The 23,253-nt window shown below is 35.1% G+C and overlaps 1 protein-coding gene across 1 annotated transcript; it reads right to left on the bottom strand.

The window, feature by feature from the left end:
* Positions 1-798: 798 nt before the first annotated feature.
* LOC108482128 (zinc transporter 1) lies at positions 799-2,506 on the bottom strand. The gene is made up of 3 exons (XM_017785236.2): positions 1,643-2,506; positions 1,399-1,548; positions 799-1,286 (listed from the first exon to the last, which is right to left on the bottom strand). Exons 1-3 carry the CDS (start codon positions 2,255-2,257, stop codon positions 981-983), a joined length of 1,071 nt encoding a protein of 356 aa, XP_017640725.1. The 5' UTR covers positions 2,258-2,506; the 3' UTR covers positions 799-980.
* Between the last annotated feature and the right edge of the window lie 20,747 nt (positions 2,507-23,253).

The raw sequence follows: 23,253 nt of genomic DNA, 5'->3' as shown, positions 1-23,253 counted from the left end.
ATACAAATATCCTAAATGAATATACTACACTTAAAGCACTAGATCCAACAAATAAGTGAGTGAAGCTCTAATTTTACCAACTCACATTGCACTAACATTTCAAACCTCTATATTACTAAAAGGTCGGCTTTTATCCTTTGGTGTGTATGGATTCAAAGGAACAAAATAATCTTCAACAACATTAAAACAAACCATTTGGCACTTAGCTCATGGCAAGAGACAAGATTACTACTTGTGAGTTGGCATTTAAAAGAATAGAGCAAGAAAACCATCATTCTCTTTACTAATCTCAACTATCTTGTTGTTACTTCTAATATCTCTTTTGATGAAAGAAGTTCATCTTTACAAGTGTTCTTGAGTTAGGTTAGAAAAGGAAACTGAATAATGTATGTTACTCTATCCCCTAAAGATGATATCATCCAAAGATGAGCTCATTCATTAGAAGATTCTACAAAGATAAGGGAAACTATGTTTTGTATTTATGCCCTAAGTGTTTTAATGTTATCATATTTAATAAATTATTGAAAAATTCAAATTGATTATTCATGAAAATATATACATGCCATTTATTATCCCTTTATTGTTTTGTCCTTAATGCTTACATGTATACGCAAATATGATCCATCGATTACCTAGGTTAAACTAATAAGAAGTTGCAACACAGAATGTCTTGTATGAAAATGACAACTTTTATTAGTTCATAATTTAATAGTAAAGCCCATAGACCATGGAGTAATGGAAAACAAATGAATCATGTTAGGACTATTATATTCTCCAAAGTCCAAAACTTAGAGATAATTTGTTTTAGCTTTTGAAATTTAATTAGTGTACTTCTATTTGGATTCTTATTATTTGTCATTTCAACGCATTTATAATTTATAAGAAAGACAAGAAGGGTTAGAAGGGGAAATAAATCCAAAGAAATGCAAAAAGAAAAGAGTCTCTATTAATTAAAAACTGAAAGGCTGGGTAAGCAAAATTTAAGCCCATTTGGCCAAAACAGACATGCAAGCAGTCCCGAGGAGAAGGGAAAGATTAACTCCAATTTGAAGCCTAACATTGGATTGCAACCTTGGGTTCATGAAATCCGCAGCAAGCAGGTCAACAAGAGCCATGTATATCAATATCCCAGCTGAAGCTGAATTGAAAACTCCGTCCACTATAAGCCCTGTTGGGGAGTTGTCTCTGTAGAAACTTGAAATTCCTATACCTATTGCAATCCCCAGAGGGGTTGTCAAGGAGAAAAAGGTTCCCATGATTGCCACCGACACTGACTTGAATTGTGCCTTCATTTCCATTTCCATCACCACCAAATAAATAAAAACTTTTTAGTTATCAATTATATACACACACGACAAATGAAACATCCATTCTAGTCTTGGAAGTTAGAATTAATACCTGAGATATGCAACCACCAAGACCCATTCCTTCAAAAAACTGATGGAAAGACAAGGCTGCTACCAGTGGCCTTATTGTGTCAGGACTTTGAGAAACACCTAAAGATATCCCAATCACCACGGAATGAACCACAATTCCCACCTCCAACACCTGAAATTTAGTATACATATAACCAATTCTATCCCAAACCACTTGTAAATGAAGAAATGGGTATGATGATATTAAACGGTTTAATTAAGTTTACTTGGGATATGATACGTTGACGGATAAGCTCTGGTAAAACCAACTCCTGAGATGGGGAAGCAGAGCCATGAGCATGACCGTGTGTGGCATGTGTATGAACATGTACATGACCTGCATGTTCTTCATCTGCAGCATTAACATGCTTATGCTTACTTTGATGTTGTCTCTCATAATACCCTGTCGCAAATGCATCGATCATTAATGTCCCTATCGCTGACATCATGGCAATGAAACCAGAGAAAGGGAATTTCCCCCATGGACTACTTTCTTTAAGGCATGGTGAAGTTAGGCTTTCAAAAGCATCCGGGAGGATGTGAACGAACCCCGTTGCAAGGATAACACCGGCAGCAAAAGCCTTGATCATGAAGAATATGTCATTTTCGGGCCTTAACGCAGGAATTCGTGTCCCCAACAATGGGAGGCTAACTCCAATAGCCCCGGCAACAAGAATGGCAGCAATGGCACCTAGTTTATATCTGAGTGCTTCGGCTTTATTTTGTTGGATGTCCTCCTTATCACAAGTACAATCGCAAGAGACTGTTGCAGGGTAAAGGAGGATGAGAAGAAGAGAAAAAATCTGCAAGATTTTTAATGAAAAAAGCTGAAAATGAGCCATGATGAGAATGGCGCCTAGGCCAGGCGGAGCTTATATGAGAGAGAGAGAGAGAGAGAGAGGGACAAGAGCAAGAGAAAGCTGAGATGATTTTTATATGGAAAGACGGGGAATTTGCTAAGCACAAAACCTGATGGCTATTACAAGAGAATCTAAAGCTGCAAGGCAAAACCACTCAATAATTTATACATGGTAGCGTCAACATGATGGGCTAGATGCTGATGCCCTGAGGTAACCCACAAAAATCAAATTGTTATATATCTAAAGAGAGAAAGAGAGGGGGAGGGGAGAGATATCCACTAACACAGGCTAAAGTTAAAATATTTTTATATATGATTATTATTTTAACGATTTAATTATTATATTTTATAATTTATTCATATAGATTATATATATTAAAATTAATATAAATTTAAATTTTTAAATATTTATTTTATGTAAAAAATATGAAATTACACAATCTTTCACAATATAAAAATATGTAAATACACATGTAATACTAATTTAATATATATATATATATATATGTCTATACTTCTCTAGTTTGATGATTACAAGGATGAATTTGAGACCTGAAGTACGGAGGTGTAGGGACACATAGAAAATAATAAAAAAAGTTTTGTCCAAACCATTCATTGATATTGACTTGAAAATTAGCGCTTCTTGTTCTGCTCTTCTTACTTCTTGTTCCGCTCTTCTTAGGTTTGATTTTGTTAGATGTCTATTAGGATGAATATGAAATGGAATTTTAGTGAGAACCACAAGTTGAATTTCTGTCTAATTATTTACTTTTTTTTAATTTTTAAATATAAGTCATAAAACACAATAGTAATCGCACATAAAAATATTAGAACACAATCTCTTAATGATTTCGGGGTCCAAATTTTATTGTTTAGTGTTTTTTTTTATGTATAATTAAGTATGTGTATGCTACATTATCATGTATATGCTTTTTGAAGTTAATTGATACATTCATATTAATACAACACGAAAATTATCCACTTAAATTAAAATAAAATTAGAGAGAATTTGAATTCCAAATACTAAATTTTAAATGCTTCAATCTTACAGGATATTAACATTAAGTAGGAATATGTATTATATCTTTCGTATATATAAATTGTAAAGTGATTGCAGCTATTTGATAATTTTATTTATTAAAATAGATTTATTATTATTATTATTAAAGCATGCAGGTGAGTCATACTTAAATTATGACATAAGGATTACTCCACACTAATTCAATCGCCATTTGACAGAATTTTTATTATGTAAATTATGTTTTTTTCATGAATTTAGGTTGGAGTTAGTTTTCTTTTATGGAAAAGAAAATAGTTTCTTTATAAAATGATTTTTTTAAAATATCATATTAAATTAACAATTGTTATGTGTCATGATAATATATATTATATTTTAAGACGTAACGTAATTTTGAATCTTAAAATTATATTATTAAGAGTAACATAAAAAAATTATAAAACAGATATAAAAATACTAACACAATAATATTTTTATTTATTCGATAAAATATTTATTTTAATTAATTTACCAACTAAAATACATATAACTTGTCACACTAAAATTAAGTAGATGGTTAATTAAATTAGATGTAAGAGAGAAGATTTAGGAATTGCTGAGAAAAAAGTATTTATGAAGAAATAAAAAATAGTAAAGAATTGTAAAGATGGACAGAGTGTAGAGCAAGACGATGGAATCGAGTAGAGGGAAGATGTAGACATGATGTTGTCATCCTTTAAACCAAACGACCAAAGTAAGTAGGCATTTTGAGACGGTCAGCCTTGGAATGTCGACATAACTCACCAAAATCTTTTAATATTGTATTTACGTCTTTATCTCCTTTTATTCCTTTATATAATAATGCACCTCTAGTCTTTCTTTTTATATGTAAAATTAAAATTTATTTATGAGATATTAAATTTTTATATTTTTAAAACTTGTCTCATAAAAAGAGTAATTTCATTTTCATTTCTTATACCTATAGCAATATTTTAAAATATAAAATAAATAGTAGTAATAATCTAATTCACAGACTTTTAAACATTTACAACAGTTGGTAAGTTGATAGATTCTCAGCGAAACTGAGACCTAATTGAATATTGATGTTGAGGTAGGAAAAAGGGTTGGGCTTAAAACGAGAAAAAACCCTAACGGAGGAACCAAATTTACTAACTAGAAAAAAAGATTTTATATTTTGACCACTGTCTATATTAATGGGTCGATATCGTTGAAAATTTGTGGATATAAATGTAATTCTCAAAGAGGTGTTGACAGATAAAAGATCCTGGGTATAGCTATAACACACAAAAATTTGTTGATATGGAAGGAAACAGACAAATTCGAAAGAAATATGATGTTCAAAAATTAAAATTAAAATTTCTTTTTGTTTTTATAGATTAGGATGATTCAGAGCCACCCTAGTGATCACGAGTCACGACACCCCAAAAGGTGCATTTTTAATTATTTTTGCGAGCCTGCATCCTACAAAAGCGCCTAAAAGTGTCTATGCGCATTTGTGAGACACAATGGTAACAGGTGAAGTTAAGAATGGTGAGAGGGAGGTACAGTAAATATGCTTACATCTTCACCAATTTTTATATATATTGTTGAGTAATATTTCTCGTGTATTATTGATAAGAATATTGAGGTATTTATACATGTGGTTACAAGTATTATTACAGCTCACAATTGGATCACACTACCTTGTCTTGATTTTATTACCTCCAGTACTGACATTTTCTGTCTTTAGTACTGACATTCTCTGTGAACTCTAGGCCTATTGAGCACATGTCTACGGAGCACGCCGTCCTTTTTGTTCTTGAGACTAATATCCAGAGCGGGCTTTGTACCTGTTGGACAAGTGTTAGGGTGGCTTACGGGGCATGTGGTTCTTTCTGCACACTCCTTGCGTGCGTGTGAGCTAAGGCCATGGCCTTCTCTGGGTTCCTGCGAGCTTGATTTGCAACCTATTTTTATAAAGCAATTAGACCACAATTTCAAAATCAACCTAAAAAAACCCATCCATAGCATGTTCACATTATTTCTTTCTTTTTTACTAGTTGTGTTGTCCCTTTTGCTCTCTTAACTCTCTCAATCGCTTTTGATCTCAAATTCCTAATCCCTGTTAATTTCCATCATCATTTGAACTATAAATCTCCATTGAAACCAAGAAAACACCCAAAAATTTCATCATCTTCTCCAAAATGTGATCTTTCCAGATTTGCATCAAAACTCTTTTTTCTTCCATCGAAGGTAACCATTTGACTTTCTATGAGTTTTAAATGATATCTAGTCCTTTAAACTGAATTTGCAGCCATTAAAGCACACATTTTAAATAAAAACCAAAAATCAAGTCTTTAATGATAAATTTCGGGTTTATGGATAAAAATATGGTTTCAAAGTATTTTTTTTAACTTGTTTTAACATGATTAGAAAGTTTCTAAACTTCCTTTGAAGTTTCGTTAAAGATTTCTTGAGTTTTAATGAATTTTCAGAAAATAATCGTAAAGCATGTCACAAAAGTCAATACTATGAATTGAGTATTTTATTGTAGTTTAAAGGTTAAGAATTAGTCGTAGGTTAATTATAAGATGAACGGAATTAGTTTTAGGCAAAAAGACTAAGTATAGACTGAGATATTCAGATTTAAAGTTTGTCATGTTAAAAGTTTCGGTTACATGATAACTTAGTTTAGGCTTATGTTTGGTATTCTTGTAATGAGTCCATGATTGATTTTTGGATGTATTGATGTGTGAATTTGTTATGTTGAAGTTTTGGATTCAGTAGAACCTTTTACGAGCAGAGATAAAGGCAAGGAAAAATTAGTTTGAGCTTTCGGCTTTTCGAATAAAGTGTAATTGGATAGTGTTTGGAATAATTACTTGTGGACATGATTCAATGCATTATTTTGGAATTTAGTAGTAGTCTAAACCCCTACTCTAAATTCTGAGTGTAAGCTTTCTCATACCTATATTATCTTATGAATAAAATGCTTATGTGTTTGTGAATATGTGAATTGAGATTAGATGTTATAACATGTGATATATGGTTATGATAACTGTTGTGAAAGTGGAAATATGTACATGTGTTGACTTCAGATATTTGGTCTTGTGATCTTGAAACTATTGGATATAGTTAGCATGTCATAGGATTGTGAGTACTCACTCATATGTACAGTGATTTTGGGCGTTGAGGCATTGGGACATGTTGGAGGGATAAGGGAATGTGAGATAAGCTCCATCCAACGAGACTTGTGAAGGGAAATAGGGAGATGTTAGCTTTATGCTTCACTTTTGGGACATGTTTGACTCTATAATTTTATGCTTGGTGTGTTGGAGATCTACGTATCCGATGAGTGATGATAAAGCTCACTTTTATGTTTCATATCTCAAGTGCCAAACTATCTTAAAATATATATGTGTGTAATGTGATATATGTCTAAATGAATATGTGGTTGCTATGCAAATTATCTTAACTTATGAATATGTGTGTATTGTGATTATATGACATGTGACCATTATGCAATTTATCTATAAAGATGATTTAGAGTATTGTGGTATATGCTTGAATGTTATGTGATTTTACGAGTACTATGACATATGCTTAAATGTTATGAGATTATATGAGTATGGTGATATATGCTTGTATGTTAGGTGACTATATGTGAAATATGCTATATACTTAAAAGTGAATATGTGTCCCATGTAAAAGAACTAATAATAATGCACAAGTATATTATGACACTAAAGTTGGAACTGTTAAGGTTATGCTATATGGTTGTTTCGTTAATGCTTGATGAAATATTTGCATGGTAGTTGTTCTAGGCATTTACTGAGCTTGTTAAGCTCACACCACTCCCTTTTTAAACCACTGCAGATTAGTTGTATCCTGGTGTGAGCAGTGTGGTTCCGAGGGTGATCCAAGCAAGTCAAATTGTTATCTCATATGTGTTCTACATTTATTTACGTTTTGGGGAATAAGGAAATGTGGTAGACTTGTATCTAGCCATGTTAACTTCTAGACAATTTGTTGGTTTTTGGATCGGTTTATAAAGATTACATATTATTGTTATGCTTGAGTTTATGAACATGATGAGAGATTGATGTTACTCGCTTGAACACGATTTTGCGATATTAAACTGTTAATTAGGCCGTTGAACGATTATTTATTGAAGTAATTTATGTATGATGTTTAGGAATTAAATTGGAATAGATTAATTGCTTATATATGCTATATTTTTGAAGTTTAGAGTAGAGGTATCGATAATTAGGTTTTAAAATTAATACATATGTGTTTTGAAATGTGTAGAAAGTCAGAATAGAGATTTGGTATGATACCTTAGCCCGATTATTAATACTCGTGGTGTAATTATCGGTACCTTGCGAAAGGTACCGATATTTTTTTATGTTTTGAAATTTGGGGAGAAGCAGAATGCTAGTTTGGTATCGATTTTCCAGGTGGTATCAATACCACTTAAAGGAAATATCGATACCTACGTAACATTTTTGAAAAACTTTGCTAAGTGGTCCTAATGCTTGAAATATGTACATTTTATGTTTTTTTTTCATATGTTAGTATAATTAAGTACTAAACTAAGCTTGTATGACTTGAAATTCTCATAAACGATAGAATAATTAAAATAAAACGAAACTGCATGTATTTCAACTCTAATAAATACAATGAAATTGATGTGAGACGGTGGTGTTGCATCTTGGTATTCGGCCTTACGTCTAGGCCAAGTATTGGGTGTTACACTTTTCTTCAAGGTAAACCTTAGTAATCCTATGTTCTAGGTTTTAAAATTTTCCCGTCCTTTTTTCTTTCTGGCCAAAAATATGTCGAGTATGAAAGAAGCTCTTGGCCAAATAGTTTCGTGTTGTCCATCGCGGAAATATGCTTTAAGTACTCTCATTCAGGCCAATTTTGTCTCTTGTTCTACGAAGCTCAACGAAATGCTTTGAGCTCTTCGCGCACTGAGAATCCAAATTCCCAACTTTACCTATGAATTCTCCATCCTTAAGGATCCGTGCCAACTCAGGGACAACAAAGATAGTAGTTTCCTACTCCTCTTCCATGCCTTGGAGGCTGGATTTCATTTGCCTTTGAACCCCTTATTCTGCCATCTTCTTGATGATTACCAGATCGCCCTTGATGATTACAAGATCTTGCAGTCTTTCAGAACCTATATTAGCTAAAGGTTCAAAATCGAGGGAATACAGTGGGGTTTCATTATTTCTCTCCCTGTGGGAAAGGCCCAGGTATAATTGCAAACCGATGCTCAAACCTTCGATTGAATCAGAATAAGTACATCAATGTGAAATGTAGGTTCACCAATGGGTTTGGATTTCCCATAGAGTGGTCTGCCCCTAGTGCAGATATGTGTTATTTCCAACAGACTATTAGGATGGTTAGAGGGAAAGCCTAGATGGGAAGGCTTTATGTTGATAATTCCTTAATTATTGAGGATGTTATAACTGAAAGGAATTTCTTCCTATACTTTTTGGAAGGTCGTAGCCCTAATGGGTATAGGCAGGGTGACAATAGAGAAATTGCTGAGGCGTTAGGTGCAGTTTCTGAAGGGCGATCATGGCTGCATGTCCTCTACGGTGATAATGATCATCTAGGCCAAATTTTAACAGGGTTGAGAGAGGAACTTATAAATTTTTACTACACTTATTGTAGGATAAACACTCATTCTTGGAAAATAAAAGGTTTGTCGCACACAGGAAGCAATCCTTCATTAATCTACTACTTGCTCCTACTAATGTTAGGGTTGTTGATGATGCAGGGACAATTTACATTTTGGGAGTGATTCTGAGGATACAACTATATCTTGCTAGAAGTTAACAAGACTATGGAAGCTACCGAGGTGATGGATCTGCGAGTTGCTTTGATGGCCCAACGCAAGAGGCCTAGAATTGGTACAAGTGTTGTTAACTTGGAAATTAGCAATGAGGAGGATACTGATAGTGGCAGGTTGGAGCTTTGTTGTAAAAAGAGGGTAGACCACGTTGGGACCTTCGTTATAATGATCACTACTTCGCTTTCTGCGAACTTACAAACTGCAGCTTGCGAAAGTTCTCTTGTTCCTACTCATAGTAATTCTCCTCCTCCTAGTATCCCTCCTTTTCCTATGCCTCCTCCTAGGGAGCTACCCATTGGGAAAAGTGGTGAATCGGCTCCGAGCCACAAGAATTTAAATTACGATGAGTTGCAAGATATCGTGGGGAAATGGAAAGCTTCAGTATCTGGGACTGCGCAGAGGAAGTTGTGCATTGGTGAGTTGTATTGGAGCTTGCATGAATATAAACTATTAAGGCTTAACTCCTCCTTACAAGCCTTCCTAGTTGAGGCCTCCATGATCAATTTAGGTCTTAATGAGAAAATTAGCAGGACAGAAGCCACCCGAAGGAAGCTTGAAGTAAACCTTAAGGTCTCTGAGGAGCGATGGCTAGGAATAAGGTCCGAAAATAATTTGCTCTACAAGCAAACTGAGGAACTCACTAGAAGTTTTGGGGTTGAATAGGTGAAAAATTATGAACTATTCAGTGAGGTTGCAGCTTTGCGTGCTAAGTTGAAAAAGGTCACCAAATAGCACAAAATAGTTTTCAGCCAAATTAGTGCAAATCACGAGGATGTAATGGCAGTGTTGAAACGTAATAAAAAAGAAGCTTTTGAGGGCTTTAAGAAAAACACTTTAAAGATGTTGAATGATATCACTGTTCAGCTCAAGTCTAACATCCTTCTGCACACTCAAGTTGTTGTTGGGCCTTTTGATGTTCGCAGGGTAGACTTTGATTCTCTCTCTAAGGTAGAAATGGATCAGCTTAACTTTGATGTCTGCTACCCCTCGGGAGTTACTTGGGAGGAGTTCCTATCTAAATGGAAAAACTCAGAGGATTTTTACCTTGAGGGTAGCCTTGATCCAACCATTGTCCCTATTGGTGATGATACTGCTGATACTCCCACTGCTAACAATATTGATGTTGCTGAAGGAAATGAGGGAGGTGACATAGGAGGGGAGGAGTGTGAAGGGAGGGAGAATGAGGTCCTTGACGACCAAACTAAGACTTAGGTGTCTATTGTTTTGTAACTTTGTATTTTTACTTTTTAATGAATGAAGGATATGAAACTTTTAAGCTTTAATGCTATGATAACTTGTTTTTCCCTAATCTTGAGTGAGTTTTAACTTAAGAAAAATTTAAACAAGTTTCGTAGGTTGCAGTGTCTAAACCTGTGAGTTCTAATATAATAGATGGGAGTTTTTGCTCTCGTTAAGTGTGTTATAGGCTACAACTCTTTGCTTGCAAACCTTATATGGCAGTTGGGAGCTGATAAGCCATAAAAGTAACATATCTTTAATCCCATTCTTGATGCGTTTTTGGATGATTTATTATGTAAACTAGTGAATTTAATGCTCCTAATCCTTTAAATTCATGTTTCTATATATGAGCATAGGGGAGCGAAGGAGCAAAAAAAAAGCCAAAATCAAGCAACAAGAGCTTTTTTTAGTATCTACATGACCTGAGCATTTTCACACGGGCTGGCCACACGCCCGTGTGAGCCACACTGGCTAGCCACACGCTTATGTACCAGCACGTGTCAGTTTCGCACCCTGTTTCCCAAACACGCAGAAAAACCCAATTTTTAGGCTTTTTAAGTATTCTAAAGTCTATAAATAACAATTAGAAGAATTCCTAAGAGAGGATGCAGAGAAGATTGAAGAACTTATTCGAAGAACACCATTGGAGTCAACTCAGAAGCGGATCTCCTACAAGATTGAAAATCTCCTTTTAACTTCTTCTAAAGTTTATTTGAATTTCTTTATGTCTTGTAGTTTTTCTGACTTCGAGATGTTTTCTTTTCAGATTATGAACTAAATTCTCTAGATACATAGGGAAGATGAAACCTATGATGAATCTTTTTATTTATTTACATGATAAATACTTGATTTTTGTTCTCAATTATATATGCTTATTTCGTGTTTTAATATTTTCAGGATATAAATCGTTTAATTCAGATTCAGAATAATTGGTGAAGTCTAGGTGGATTTTTCCCTAGGTATTGTCTTTCTCTTTGGTTATCTTCAAATATTTTCCTAATTCATTCTCTGTCGCGTTCTTAGTTAATTTAAATTAGTAAATTTAGATTAAAACAATAATCCCAATTTATCGGCTAAATAATAGAAAAATAGTAATTACTAGTACGTTTAGTCCTTAAGGATATGATATTCCCTACACACCATAGCTATACTATTGTTCGATAGGTGCGCTTGCCTTTGTCATAATTATAGTTAGTTTAGTGAAAATCAGGAGCTTTGCTCTCGCTAACTACATTGGAAGCTGTGGCTTTTCACCTGCAAGCTTTAATATAATAGTTTGGAGCTTTCCTCTCGTTAATTGTGTTGGAAGTTGCAACTCTTCGATTGCGAGCCTTAATATGACAAGTAGGAGCTTTGCTCTTGCTAACTATGTTGGAGGCTGCGGCTCTTCGCTAATGAGCCTTAATATAATAGATGGGAGCTTTGTTCTCAATAACTGCATTAGAGGCTGCGATTCTTTACCTACAAGCCTTAATATGACAGCTGGGAGCTTTGCTTTCGCTAACTACATTGGAAGCTGTAGCTCGTTGCCTACGAGCCTTAATATGACAATTGAGAGCTTTACTCTTGCTAACTGTGTCAGAGGTTGTGGCTCTTCTTTTGCTAGCCTTAATATGACAGCTAGGAGCTTTGTTCTCGCTGACTGTGTTGGAGGCTATGGCTCTTCTCCTGTGAGCCTTAATATGATATGAATTTTGTTTGGGAATATTTTTTCATTCATAGGATAAAGAGTTATACATAGTATATTTTGAGATGTAGGGCATTCCAAGTTCGCAGTACAACTGTGCCCCTCATTCTCCCTAGTTTATATGCTCCATAACCTATTTTTTCCATCACTTTGTATGGTTCTTCCCAATTCAGAGCCATTTTTCCTTGTTGAGAAGTGGGTAGAGTAGCCTCGATATTTCTTAAGACAAAATCGTCTGTTTGTTTCTGACTTTGGAATTATAATAGCGAGCTACCTGTTGGGCGCGCCTTGTGTTTCTGACGTCAGTTGTTTCTCTAAGTTCGTTAATTAGATCGAGGTTGAACTTGAGAGCCTCTTGATTAGCATAATTAATGAATTATTGTGTTCTGTGCGACCTCAAACCAATTTCTGCAGGGATTACAGCTTTCGCATCGTAGATAGGAGAGAAAGTTGTTTCTTCCGTCGCGGTGTGGGGTGTAGTTCGCAGGGCCCATGAAATTCCTGATAGTTCTTCCAACCAAGTGCCCTTAGCTTCGTCAACCTTTTTCTTGAGGGCCATTAGCATTTTCTTATTCATTTCTTCTATCTACCCAATGGTCTATAGCGTTTTTATTGAACATTGAGCTAAAGCTATCTGGAGGTCAACGTAGAACTACTTGAATTTTCCCTAAAATTGTGTACTGTTGTCTATAATGATTATGCAAGGTATCCCAAATCCGCAGACAATCAATTTCCATAAGAAAGACTCCAACTATTTTTCTATGATGGTTGCTAAAGCTTCAGCTTCGATCCATTTGGTGAAGTAATCCACAACCACTACAATGAGTTTCTTTAGGCTGTGGCTATAGGAAACATATCGAGGATGTCAACCCCTCAAATTGTGAATGGCCAAAGGCTTGACATGACTTGAAGGGGCTCTGCTTGCTGTCATTGGATTTTGGCATTTCTCTGGCAGGAATCAGATGTGCGAACCAACTGATGGTGTCTTCCTAGATTGTAATCCAGTAGAACTCTTGTCTAAAGATTTTTTGTGCGAATAATCTGCCTCCTAAGTGTTCGTTGAAAATGCTTTCGTAAATCTCTTTCATAACGTATTCAACTTCATATAGTGATAGCCATCACAACAGAGGATATGAAAACCCTTTTCTATATAGTACACCTCCAATAAGGTGTATCTCACAGCCTTGTATTGTAACGTTTGTGAGCTCTTTTCTGTCTCAGTTGTCTTGTTCACCTCTTGAACCATGCAGAGTACTTGGAGTGTGTCATCGTTCGAGGTTCCCCTATACTTGAGTACGATTTTTCCTTTTTGTTCGATAATGACAGAGGATGTTAATTTTAAAAAAGCGTCAACGCGTGTGTTATCGTTTCTCGGGAGCTGTTTAATTTGAGCTTTTTTGAATCTTGTGAGTAGCTGAGTCGCCATTGTATGATTTTTTTTTAGCACTGTTTCCTTTACATCGTATTCACTATTCATCTACTTTGCCACCAATTGTGAATCTATGTGGACAATTAGATCTTTTGCTCCTAGTTGGCATGCTAACTGCAATCCTAATACCAAGGCTTCATACTCAACGATATTATTTGATGTTTGCAACTCAAATTACAATCCGTACTATCACTCATTGCCACTGGGGTCAATTATTAGTGCACCTACCCCTGATCCTATTTTGGCTGCAAAGCCATCAATGTAAACTAGCCAACTTTTTGGATTATTAGTTGCATGTACACTTTCTGGAGAGGGGTTAGCTATTAAACAATGTTCAACAAATGAAAGAGCAATTTTAGTAGAAAATGTGGAATACATGTTTCTTCATCATAAAATATAACTCATTGAATCATTAGCATGTTGTGCTTTTTCATAAAATGTAACAGATCAAGTTGTTAACATTCATCAAGAATTGTATAGCGTATAATTTTTACAACATATATATTATCCAGCATTTTGAATCGTAGCCTATATTACTTACAACGTCGACAGTTCTTTCAAAGGACCACTCTACTATGAAATCAGCTAGCACCTATCACTTATTGTAGTTCATGAGATGAAGTTTATCCCATATTTAGCGAGTTAAGTGCTCCGCTTTATCACCCTTCCTAAAGTATCTACCTTGGATAGTACTTCCTTCATAAGCTAACTGGTGACCACTACAACTAGGTGGACTTAGAAGTATGGTCATAATTTGCGAGCTGCAAAAATCAAAGCATGGATACATTTTTCTATTTTTAAGTACCTCAATTCTCCATTTTGGAGTACCTTGTTGTTGTAGTATACTGGGAATTGGTGGACACCCTTTAACTTAACTAGTACTACAACTATCTCTTTTGAAGTAGCCAAATATAGATAGAGAGTTTCTCCTAGCTGAGGCGATTTCAACAGTAGAGGGGAGGTGAGGTATAGCTTCAGTTCCTCAAAGGCTACTTGACACTCATTTGTCCATGAGAATGAGGCTCTTAAAACTTTGAAGAATGGGAGGCATTTGTTTGCCATTCTCGAGATAAATCTGTTCAGTGCTACTACTCTTCCCATGAGCTGTTGAATATCTTTTATTGTTCATGGAGGGGACTTGGATTTTCTTTGGGTTTACCTCTATTCCTCTTTCCAAAATCATAAAGCCGAAGAACCTACCAGCTCGTACCCTAAAAACACACTTCTCTGGATTCAGTTTCATACTGTAAGCTCTTAGGATTGTGAATGTCTCTGATAGGATTCGTACATGCTCACCCATGGATGTACTTTTCACTAACATGTCATCAACGTAGACCTCGAGACCACTATCTATCTGGTTATTGAATATCCTATTTACCAAAGTCTGATTGGTCGCACCTTTTTAGGCTGAAGGGCATAACTTAATAGTAAAACAGTCCCTCTTCTACGATTAAGGCTATTTTTTCCTGGTCATCTCCCTTCAACAAGATTTGATTGTAACCGATAAGGCATCCATAAAGCTCATGAACTTGTGGCCTACTGAAACGTCGATTAGTCGATCGATCGAGGGTAAGGGAAAACTGTCTTGAAGCATGCCTTTTTGAAGTTGGTAAAGTCAATACACATCCTCCCTCCACTTATCGTTCTCTTTCTTCACCATTACCATGTTCGAGACCCAATCTAGATATTCTACCTCCCGAATGAATCATGTCGATAATAGCTTAGCGACCTCCTATTTCATTGGTTCTTCCACTTGAGGCACAAACATTCTTCTCTTCTACTTTACTATCTTCTCATTTGGGAGGACGTTCAGCTTGTGCATAATCACTTGGGGGTCTATGCTTGGTATGTCCACTACGAACTAGGCAAATATGTCTACATTTTTCCTTAAACATATGACTAGCATATTCTTCTCTTCCTCTACCAATGCTGAAGAGATTTTGATGATTCTCTCTTCGTTGTAGCAAAATAGCTACAGAGTTTTAGTGTGCTTCGCAGCTTCGGGTTTTTTTCTCCTGTGCTCATTCTTCAAAGCTATCCATATCCAGAGCTTAACTTGCTAACTTATCCTTTTACGAAATCTACCCTTCAACCTCAAGTTGACAGATAACATATGACACTGCCTTGCACTGCGCTAATCAAATCGTAAGAATACAACCCCAACCTTTTTCGGGAGTTTAATTTTCATACAGAATGTTGTGACCACTATTCTCACCATCCTTATTATCGGCCTTCTGAAAATAGAATTGTATGGCATTGAGTGGTCCACCACATAAAACTGAACATACTTTGTGGTATTGTGCTTGCCATCCCCCAAGGTGACTGGCAAAGTGGTTAAGCCTTTCACCTCAACTGAGTGGTTTACAAAATCGTACAATGGACCAGCTCTGAACAATGCTTGCTTTTTTAATCTCATTTTTTGGTATGCTTCTCAAGACAACACTTCCACTAAAATTCCGCTGTCAACAAGTATTCTCTTGACCTTGAAACCAGTGACTGTTACTAAAACCACCATTGGGTCATTTCCCTCTTTGTTGCGAACCAACTCTTCGTCGTCGCTACCAAACTTTATACTCTATTTTTTTTTGTTAGCACGACCTCTTGGGAGTACTAACTGACATCAAATTTCTCATGTGTACCCTTTTTTTTATGTTAGAACTTGTCCATTCATCGTCTATTCCTATAATCACATGAATGGTGCCTTGAACCTTTTATTTGCCCTTAGGGTTAACCACGCGAGTTTTAACCCTGTTGCGAACCACCTTGATTCACTTATTTTATGAGCTCGTCATTTTGGGTTGCTTTTTCTATAGCATCTTTTAGCGTGAAGCAATTCTCGGTCTTGTGCCCCATATCGTTGTGGAAACTACATCAATCCCTCGAGTTCATACTTCTTCCCATGCTTCTCATTAAGAGTGGCTTGGGAAAGATACCAAGGCTCTTAACCTGACTGAAGATGTAAATTCGCGTAGCATTCAAGAGGTATAGGCCTCAAACCTTCCCTAGAGGCGTATCTTATGATGTGCTCTTGCTAGGGCCTCTGAGGGGCCTTGAAGGTATCACTTTGGGTCTGACTTCTTTGTAACCTATCGTTTCTTACTCGCAATAACCAGCTAGGTGGTCCTTACCGGCTGCAAAGTCCCTCTCTATTCCAAAACAACCTGTCTTCCCTCTAAAGTGTGGCATGTAATACTCTCTTAATTTCTTCTGCTTATGGGAACTTATGAGCTCGATCATACAAATAAGCTAGACTCCGTGATCTGTTATCTGTAAAGGAATATTGTATATGGCCATTTTGCTTTCTCATGATGGAGGCATCTATGGCCTACTGGTCCTTTAAGTTTTTTGTGTTTAAAGTCGCCGCACTGAATCTTTTTATGTAATTCTGAAGGGACTCATCTTCCCTCTACTTCATCAACATCATGTCCATAGATATATTCATGATTTCCCTATGGGCCCTGAATCTAATTAAAAACATTTGACCCAACAGTAAGAAGCTTCGAACTAGACTTTGTAGAAGGGAGAAGTACCAGTCCTTGGCACTTCCTTTAAGTGTTGTGGAAAAACCTTTACACTTCACTGTGTCTGATGCTCCCAGCACGTTCATGTAGTTGCTGTACTGCATCAGGTGAGGTCACGGGTCCTTTCTTCCCTCGAACATATCTTTCAGGACCTTGAAGTCGTATAGTAAGCTTACCATTGCAATCTCAGTGGCCATTGAGTTATTGGAACAGAATAACCAGTCCATGTCTTATTATTTAATGTGTAACGCCCGCACGTCTCTCCGCAGTCCGTTCATCTCGCTTTGTCATTCTTTCATTGGGCTTCTTCTTGTGTGGTTATGTTGCTCTGGGAATCGGAGTTGTCAGGGTGCACCTTCTAACACAACTGCTCATTCTGTTTCAAAAACTTCTATTGGAAGGCTTGTTGCTCCATGAATCGTGCCTCATGAGTGACCATTTATTCCCTCATGAACTTTATTTGCTCCTAAATGGCCAGGAACTGTTGCGAGGGTGCCTCTTTGTTAAGAAGAAGTGGCAGCCCCTAGCCAGTAGAGAGGTTCAAATCCAAAAGAACAGAAGCTCTCCAATAAATCTCATTGTCAAAGTTTTTCGATCTATCGGTGAACTATCCGGTGAACAGATCTATTTTGTCATGTTAGGCACCAAAAACTAACACCCTGACCTATCTTGATGATGACTTGATAGAGGGATTTTCACTCGGGTGAGCCATTTGTTTCCAAAAATGAAGAAACTTAATCAAACTCAAAAAAAAATCTGATGATCGGAAGTCTATCCATGTTCATCGCACCAATGGTTGAGTAATATTTCCCATATCTTATTGATAGGAATGTTGGGGTATTTATACATACGGCTATAGGTACTATTATAGCTTACAACAAGGCCTCACTACTTTGTCTTAATTCTATTACTTCTAGTACTGACATTCTCTGCAAACTCTAAGCCTGTTGGATACGTGTCTCTGGAGCACTCGGTCCTTTCTATTCTTAGGACTGATATCCAGAGCGAGCTTTGTACTTATTGGACAAGTGTCAGAGTGGCCTGCGAGGCATGTGGTCCTTTCAGTGCACACCTTGGGTACGTATGAGCTGAGGCTGTGGCCTTCCTTAGGTTCTTATGAGATTAATTTGTGACCTGTGCTCGCAGAACCCCTTTTACGAGTCGTGTCCGTGATCTCTCCTTGCTAGCCATATCCATGAACGCTCTTGCTGTCCTCTCGTGATTCACCTTACACTTAATCTTCTAGTGGGATCTATCTAGGTCGTGAACCGGAAACCCAGGTCATTTCTAGGACTTGGGTTGGTGGCTACTGATATATAACATATATAAACATGTGTATGCTTGTTTTCTCATCAAGAAAAGTATTGCCTTCATTGCTACGCATTTCAATATTGATAGAAATGGGCATTTAAGTTAAGAGCAAATTTATTTTCAAATTAAACTCTTACTTTAATAAGCTTCGGAGGCAATAAATGCTAAGTAAAATATGTATTAGTTTAAAAGTATAAAACTTAGACTTCTTAATGTAGCATTAAATAATAAACTTTAATTAATGGTTGAATTTAACCATGCAACTGTAATAACTCAAATTAAATTAAGAAAGGTCTAAATGTTTATATGGTGCACATGTAATGAAGAAAAAAACCTTTGTATATATTCATAATAGTACTCAAAATTCTCTAAATATTATTTTTTAAAAGAAATATAACCAAGTCTGTTTTTAACATTTTTAGGGTCCTAGGCGAAACAATAAATTGGACCCCTTTTAAAAAAATTATAAAATGCAATACAATAAAAGTTGAAAAATTTTGGGGTCCTAGGAGATGAAGCATTTATGGTGAAAATTTTAAAAGCCTAAGCATTTAATTAATTTATTTTAGTTTGAAAATTATTTTTCCATATTAAAAGCTGAAAAATATTTTTTTTGGGTCTTTTTGATCCTGAGTGGCTGCACTCTCAAGCAACCCCTAGGGCCAGGCCTCAATATAACGCATGAAGCATGACGATAAGTCTTCTAAAAGATGAGTATTATCTTCATGTATCACTATGCATTTTATCTCTTTAACAATTGCCCATTTATAATTTAATGAATAAACCTTATGTTTATTCAATGTCTAATAAAAGTTGTTATTCTCAACATAAATGTGTATACCAAAAAAATGAAAAAACAACACCCAAATATTTAAAAGTTTCATTAACGATAATTTACCATATAACAAAATCGTGATGTGGAACAAAGTACCATTCGCTCCATATGATCCTTAAAGCTTACTGGTGGCATGTCTTTCATTAAAGGAGCAGCAATCATTAGTTCAATGTTAATATATTCAATGACTACTTTATTCTCTTTAACATCTTCCTTTATAGCTAAATATTTTGTGTTGATGTGTTTACTTTGACTACTACTTTTGTTGTTTTTAACTAAGAAAACAACAAGTTGAATTATCGCTATACATTTTCAATGGCTTAGAAATAGAATCAACAATTCTAAGTTCTGGTATGAAACTTTTCAACCATACACCATGTAAGGTTGCCTCAAAACAAGAAATGAACTCAGGCTCCAAGGTAGAAGTGGCAATCAAGGTCTAATTTCACTTCTCTAAGATATTGCTCCACCAGCTAACATAAAAATGTATCCAGATGTTTATTTTCTTAAATCAACACATCCAGTGAAATCCGAGTATGAGTAACCAACTACCTCTTGGTTATTAGTTAGTTTATATATAAGCATGTAATTCTTGGTCCCTTTAAGGTACCTCATTACTTTCTTTACAACTCTACAGTGGTCTAAACTTGGATTACTATGATATCTTCTCAACATTCCAACATCAAATACAATGTCAGGTCTAGCACAAACTTGAGCATGCATTAGGCTTCCAACAATGGAAGCATATGAAAGTTGTTGCATTTTTTTTCCTTTTCATGCCCATTTTTCTAAAATTGGTTCTAGATGAACTTGTCACCCTTTACAATGGGTGCTACACTAGGATTTAAAATCCTTTATCCGAAATCTCTCTAAAACCTTATTGATAAATGTTTCTTGATAGGGATGAGCATTTGATCATAGTCGAGTCAAAACGAGTCAAAAAATTTTGAGTTAGTAGAGTTGACAAATCCTATTTTAGCAACCAAACTTAATTTGAAATTTTTTGAATCAAATTGAATCGAGTCAAAATTTTTTAAGTCAAGACGAGTCAAGTTAACGAATCCTATTATTTATACTCAATGTGTGTTTACATGGATCGATTATTTAACTAGTAGACTAAGTACAGGATTATTTAACTATATAAACAATATAATGGTTTTGCCTTTTAACTTAATGGGTAAACATTTATCAAAATGACGTAGTTTTGCCTTTTAACTTAATAGTTTTGACTTTTAACTTTAAAAAAGGTAAGCATTTATCAAAACGACGTAGTTTTGCTTTTTCTTATTTGGATTTTTGGATAACTCAAATTGTGTAATTTATATTCAAGTTAAACCGAAAATTTTGATTTTTTATTAGAGTTTATTCGAATAACTCAAACTATTTAATTCAAAATTTGATTTTTTATCAAGTTTTTCAAATCGATTCGTTGACAACCCAAAACTATTTGAAATTAGTCTCTATGGATTTTAATGCCAATGACATAAAATGCCTCACAAATATCATTCATATCAAAATTCTTAGAGAGATTGTTTTACATCATATAACAAACCCTTTATCATTTGTAGCAAGTAAAATGTCATTAACATGCAAAACAAGGAAACAAATTTCACTCATACTAACCTTCTGGTATGTGCATTGATCCATGATGTTTTCCACAAAACCAAATGAAAAAATGATATCATGAAATTTTAAATACCATTGGTGAGAGGCTTGTTTTAATCCATATATGGATTTCTTAAGCTTGCATGCCAATAGCTCACCATCACTTAAAAACAGTTTTTCCAGTTATTTCATATTAATCTCCTCTTCGAGGTCTCCATTAAGAAATGTCTTTTTCACATCCATTTGATGCAATTCCAAGTGAAAATGGGAAACTGATTCCATAATGACATGAAAAGGATCTTTCTTAGACATAGGAGAAAAGGTTTTTTTTTTTGGTCTATTCCCTCATTTTGAGTGAATCATTTAGCAACAAGTCTTGCTTTATATATTTCAATATTGCTTGATGAATCCTTTTTAGTTTTAAAGACCTATTTACATCCAATAGTCTTTAGTCCTTTAGGCAATTCAGCAAGATCTCGTACATTATTGGATGCCATAGAATTCATCTATTCTTTCATGGCATTGTATCATAACTCAAGTTCTCTACAACTCATGTGTTGTGAAAATGTTTCAAGATCATTTTCAGCTATAATATCATGACCAACTTCTTGTAGATACACAATACAGTCACCAATTATTGTTGATTTCTTAGTCCTAGTCAATCTTCATAATATTGTATCAATATTCTCCTGAGAAACATGTTCTACAACTAATTGTTCAATAGTTTCTAATAATGGTTGAACAACTTGATTAATTGAACCGCCATCAAGAACTTATGGAAGCTTAAAGGTTGGTTGTCTAAAACTTGTTTGTATTTGAGAAGTGTTATGAGTAATGACTAATCTTTCGCTTCTAGTGAGAGTTTGATTATCAGAATGATTCAACTTAGAAATTAACTTACAAGATGGATCTCTCTTACCATTCAAGTCCTTCTAAAGAAATTTTGTATTTTTTTATTCCACAATTCTAGTGCTATAAGATGGACAGTAATATATGTACCCTTTGTATCATTTAGCATATCCAATAAGGTATCCACTTAAATCCACAGTAATATATTCTTACTTCAAAAAGGAATCTTCAAATGCACATATGTCACAAACTCGATTTCCAACCTTTCTAAATTTCAAATGGCATTTTAGAACTACCTTGGTTGGAACTCAGTTTGACATATCAATTGCTATTTAAGAGCTTCTATCTACAATGAAGAAGGAATGTAGAGTTGCTAAGCATACTTTTTACTATATCCATCAATGTACGACTTTTTCACTCGGTTTTACCATTTTGATCTAATAAGCTAAGCAAAGTGTTCTGAGCTATTTAACTTCCACAAGGTATGGAAGCTTGAGCTTCCATGTTGATAAATTGTTTCATTTGGCTATTTTAGGGAAACAAATATAGCGATTTGTGCACCACAGACATATTATGTTTAAAAGTCTTTTCTGCCAAATATTTCCCCAAATATTTTTCTGAAGGGAATAATACTAAAGCAAAATGGTGGAATAAACCATCATTTGCATCTAATTCATTAGTGGGCCTTAAAGAATTAAATCTAGGTTTTATTGGAAAATTAGGGATAGAGAAAGCATGATTTGGGATAGCTAATGGGGTTAAGATAAAACTTTTCAACTATAATCGTATAATAAAGATGTTTTACCTCTAAATGCTAAAGTTCAAAATTTAATGGAGACCGAGGCAACTAAGTAGAATGAACCAATAATGCTAGTAGTGTTGATAAGGTAAATGTGAGGGCATTTTTGCAGATCCCCTTGTGTTATCTAGTTGGTTTTCAAATGTCTTGATTTTTTTTATATGCACCAACAAGTATTTACTCGATCAAGACTACTTACTCTTGACTTTTATTTAGGAATATTGTTTATGGGCAACAAGTTTCTTTGGTGCATTATTTGAAAGTTGTGGAGTCTACCAAAGATTTGACTTTTTGATTGGTGTTTGGGTTAGGAGATCCTACCTTCTGATTCTAGAATAGTGACGATCCCTTTTTTTCCAATAATTTGGCTTGTATGGGTATAGTGCAACACAAGAGATAATTCTCCATGAATTAAGGACTGCCTTTTGTCCAAAGAAATGTTGCACTTAGGAGATCACAATAGGGGACTACTAATGGGTGATGACAACAAGAACATTGATTGGATTGAGCATGCACTTAGGCTAATAGACATTGATGCTTTTACAAGCTTTACTGTTTTATTATGTCAAGTCTAGACGGTACGAAATGAATATGTTAAATGGGGGAAAGTTAACTAAGGCACTTATGGTCTTTAAACATGAACACAACCTTTATAAGGAGATTATGTTAATGTAACACCCCCTACCTGTGTCTGACGCCGAGACAAGATACGAGGCATTATCAGACTTAAACGTAAGCAATCATGCAGATCGAGCCATAAAATTTCATTTATAATTCAAAACATTCAATCACATGCACATAGTCCCTTATTTGGGTCTACGAAACCCAAAACATACTTTAGAAA

This window comes from Gossypium arboreum, chromosome 1 (assembly GCF_025698485.1).
Source record: "Gossypium arboreum isolate Shixiya-1 chromosome 1, ASM2569848v2, whole genome shotgun sequence".
Classification (NCBI taxonomy): Eukaryota; Viridiplantae; Streptophyta; class Magnoliopsida; order Malvales; family Malvaceae; genus Gossypium; species Gossypium arboreum.
This window is presented reverse-complemented; position numbering and strand designations above follow the sequence as displayed.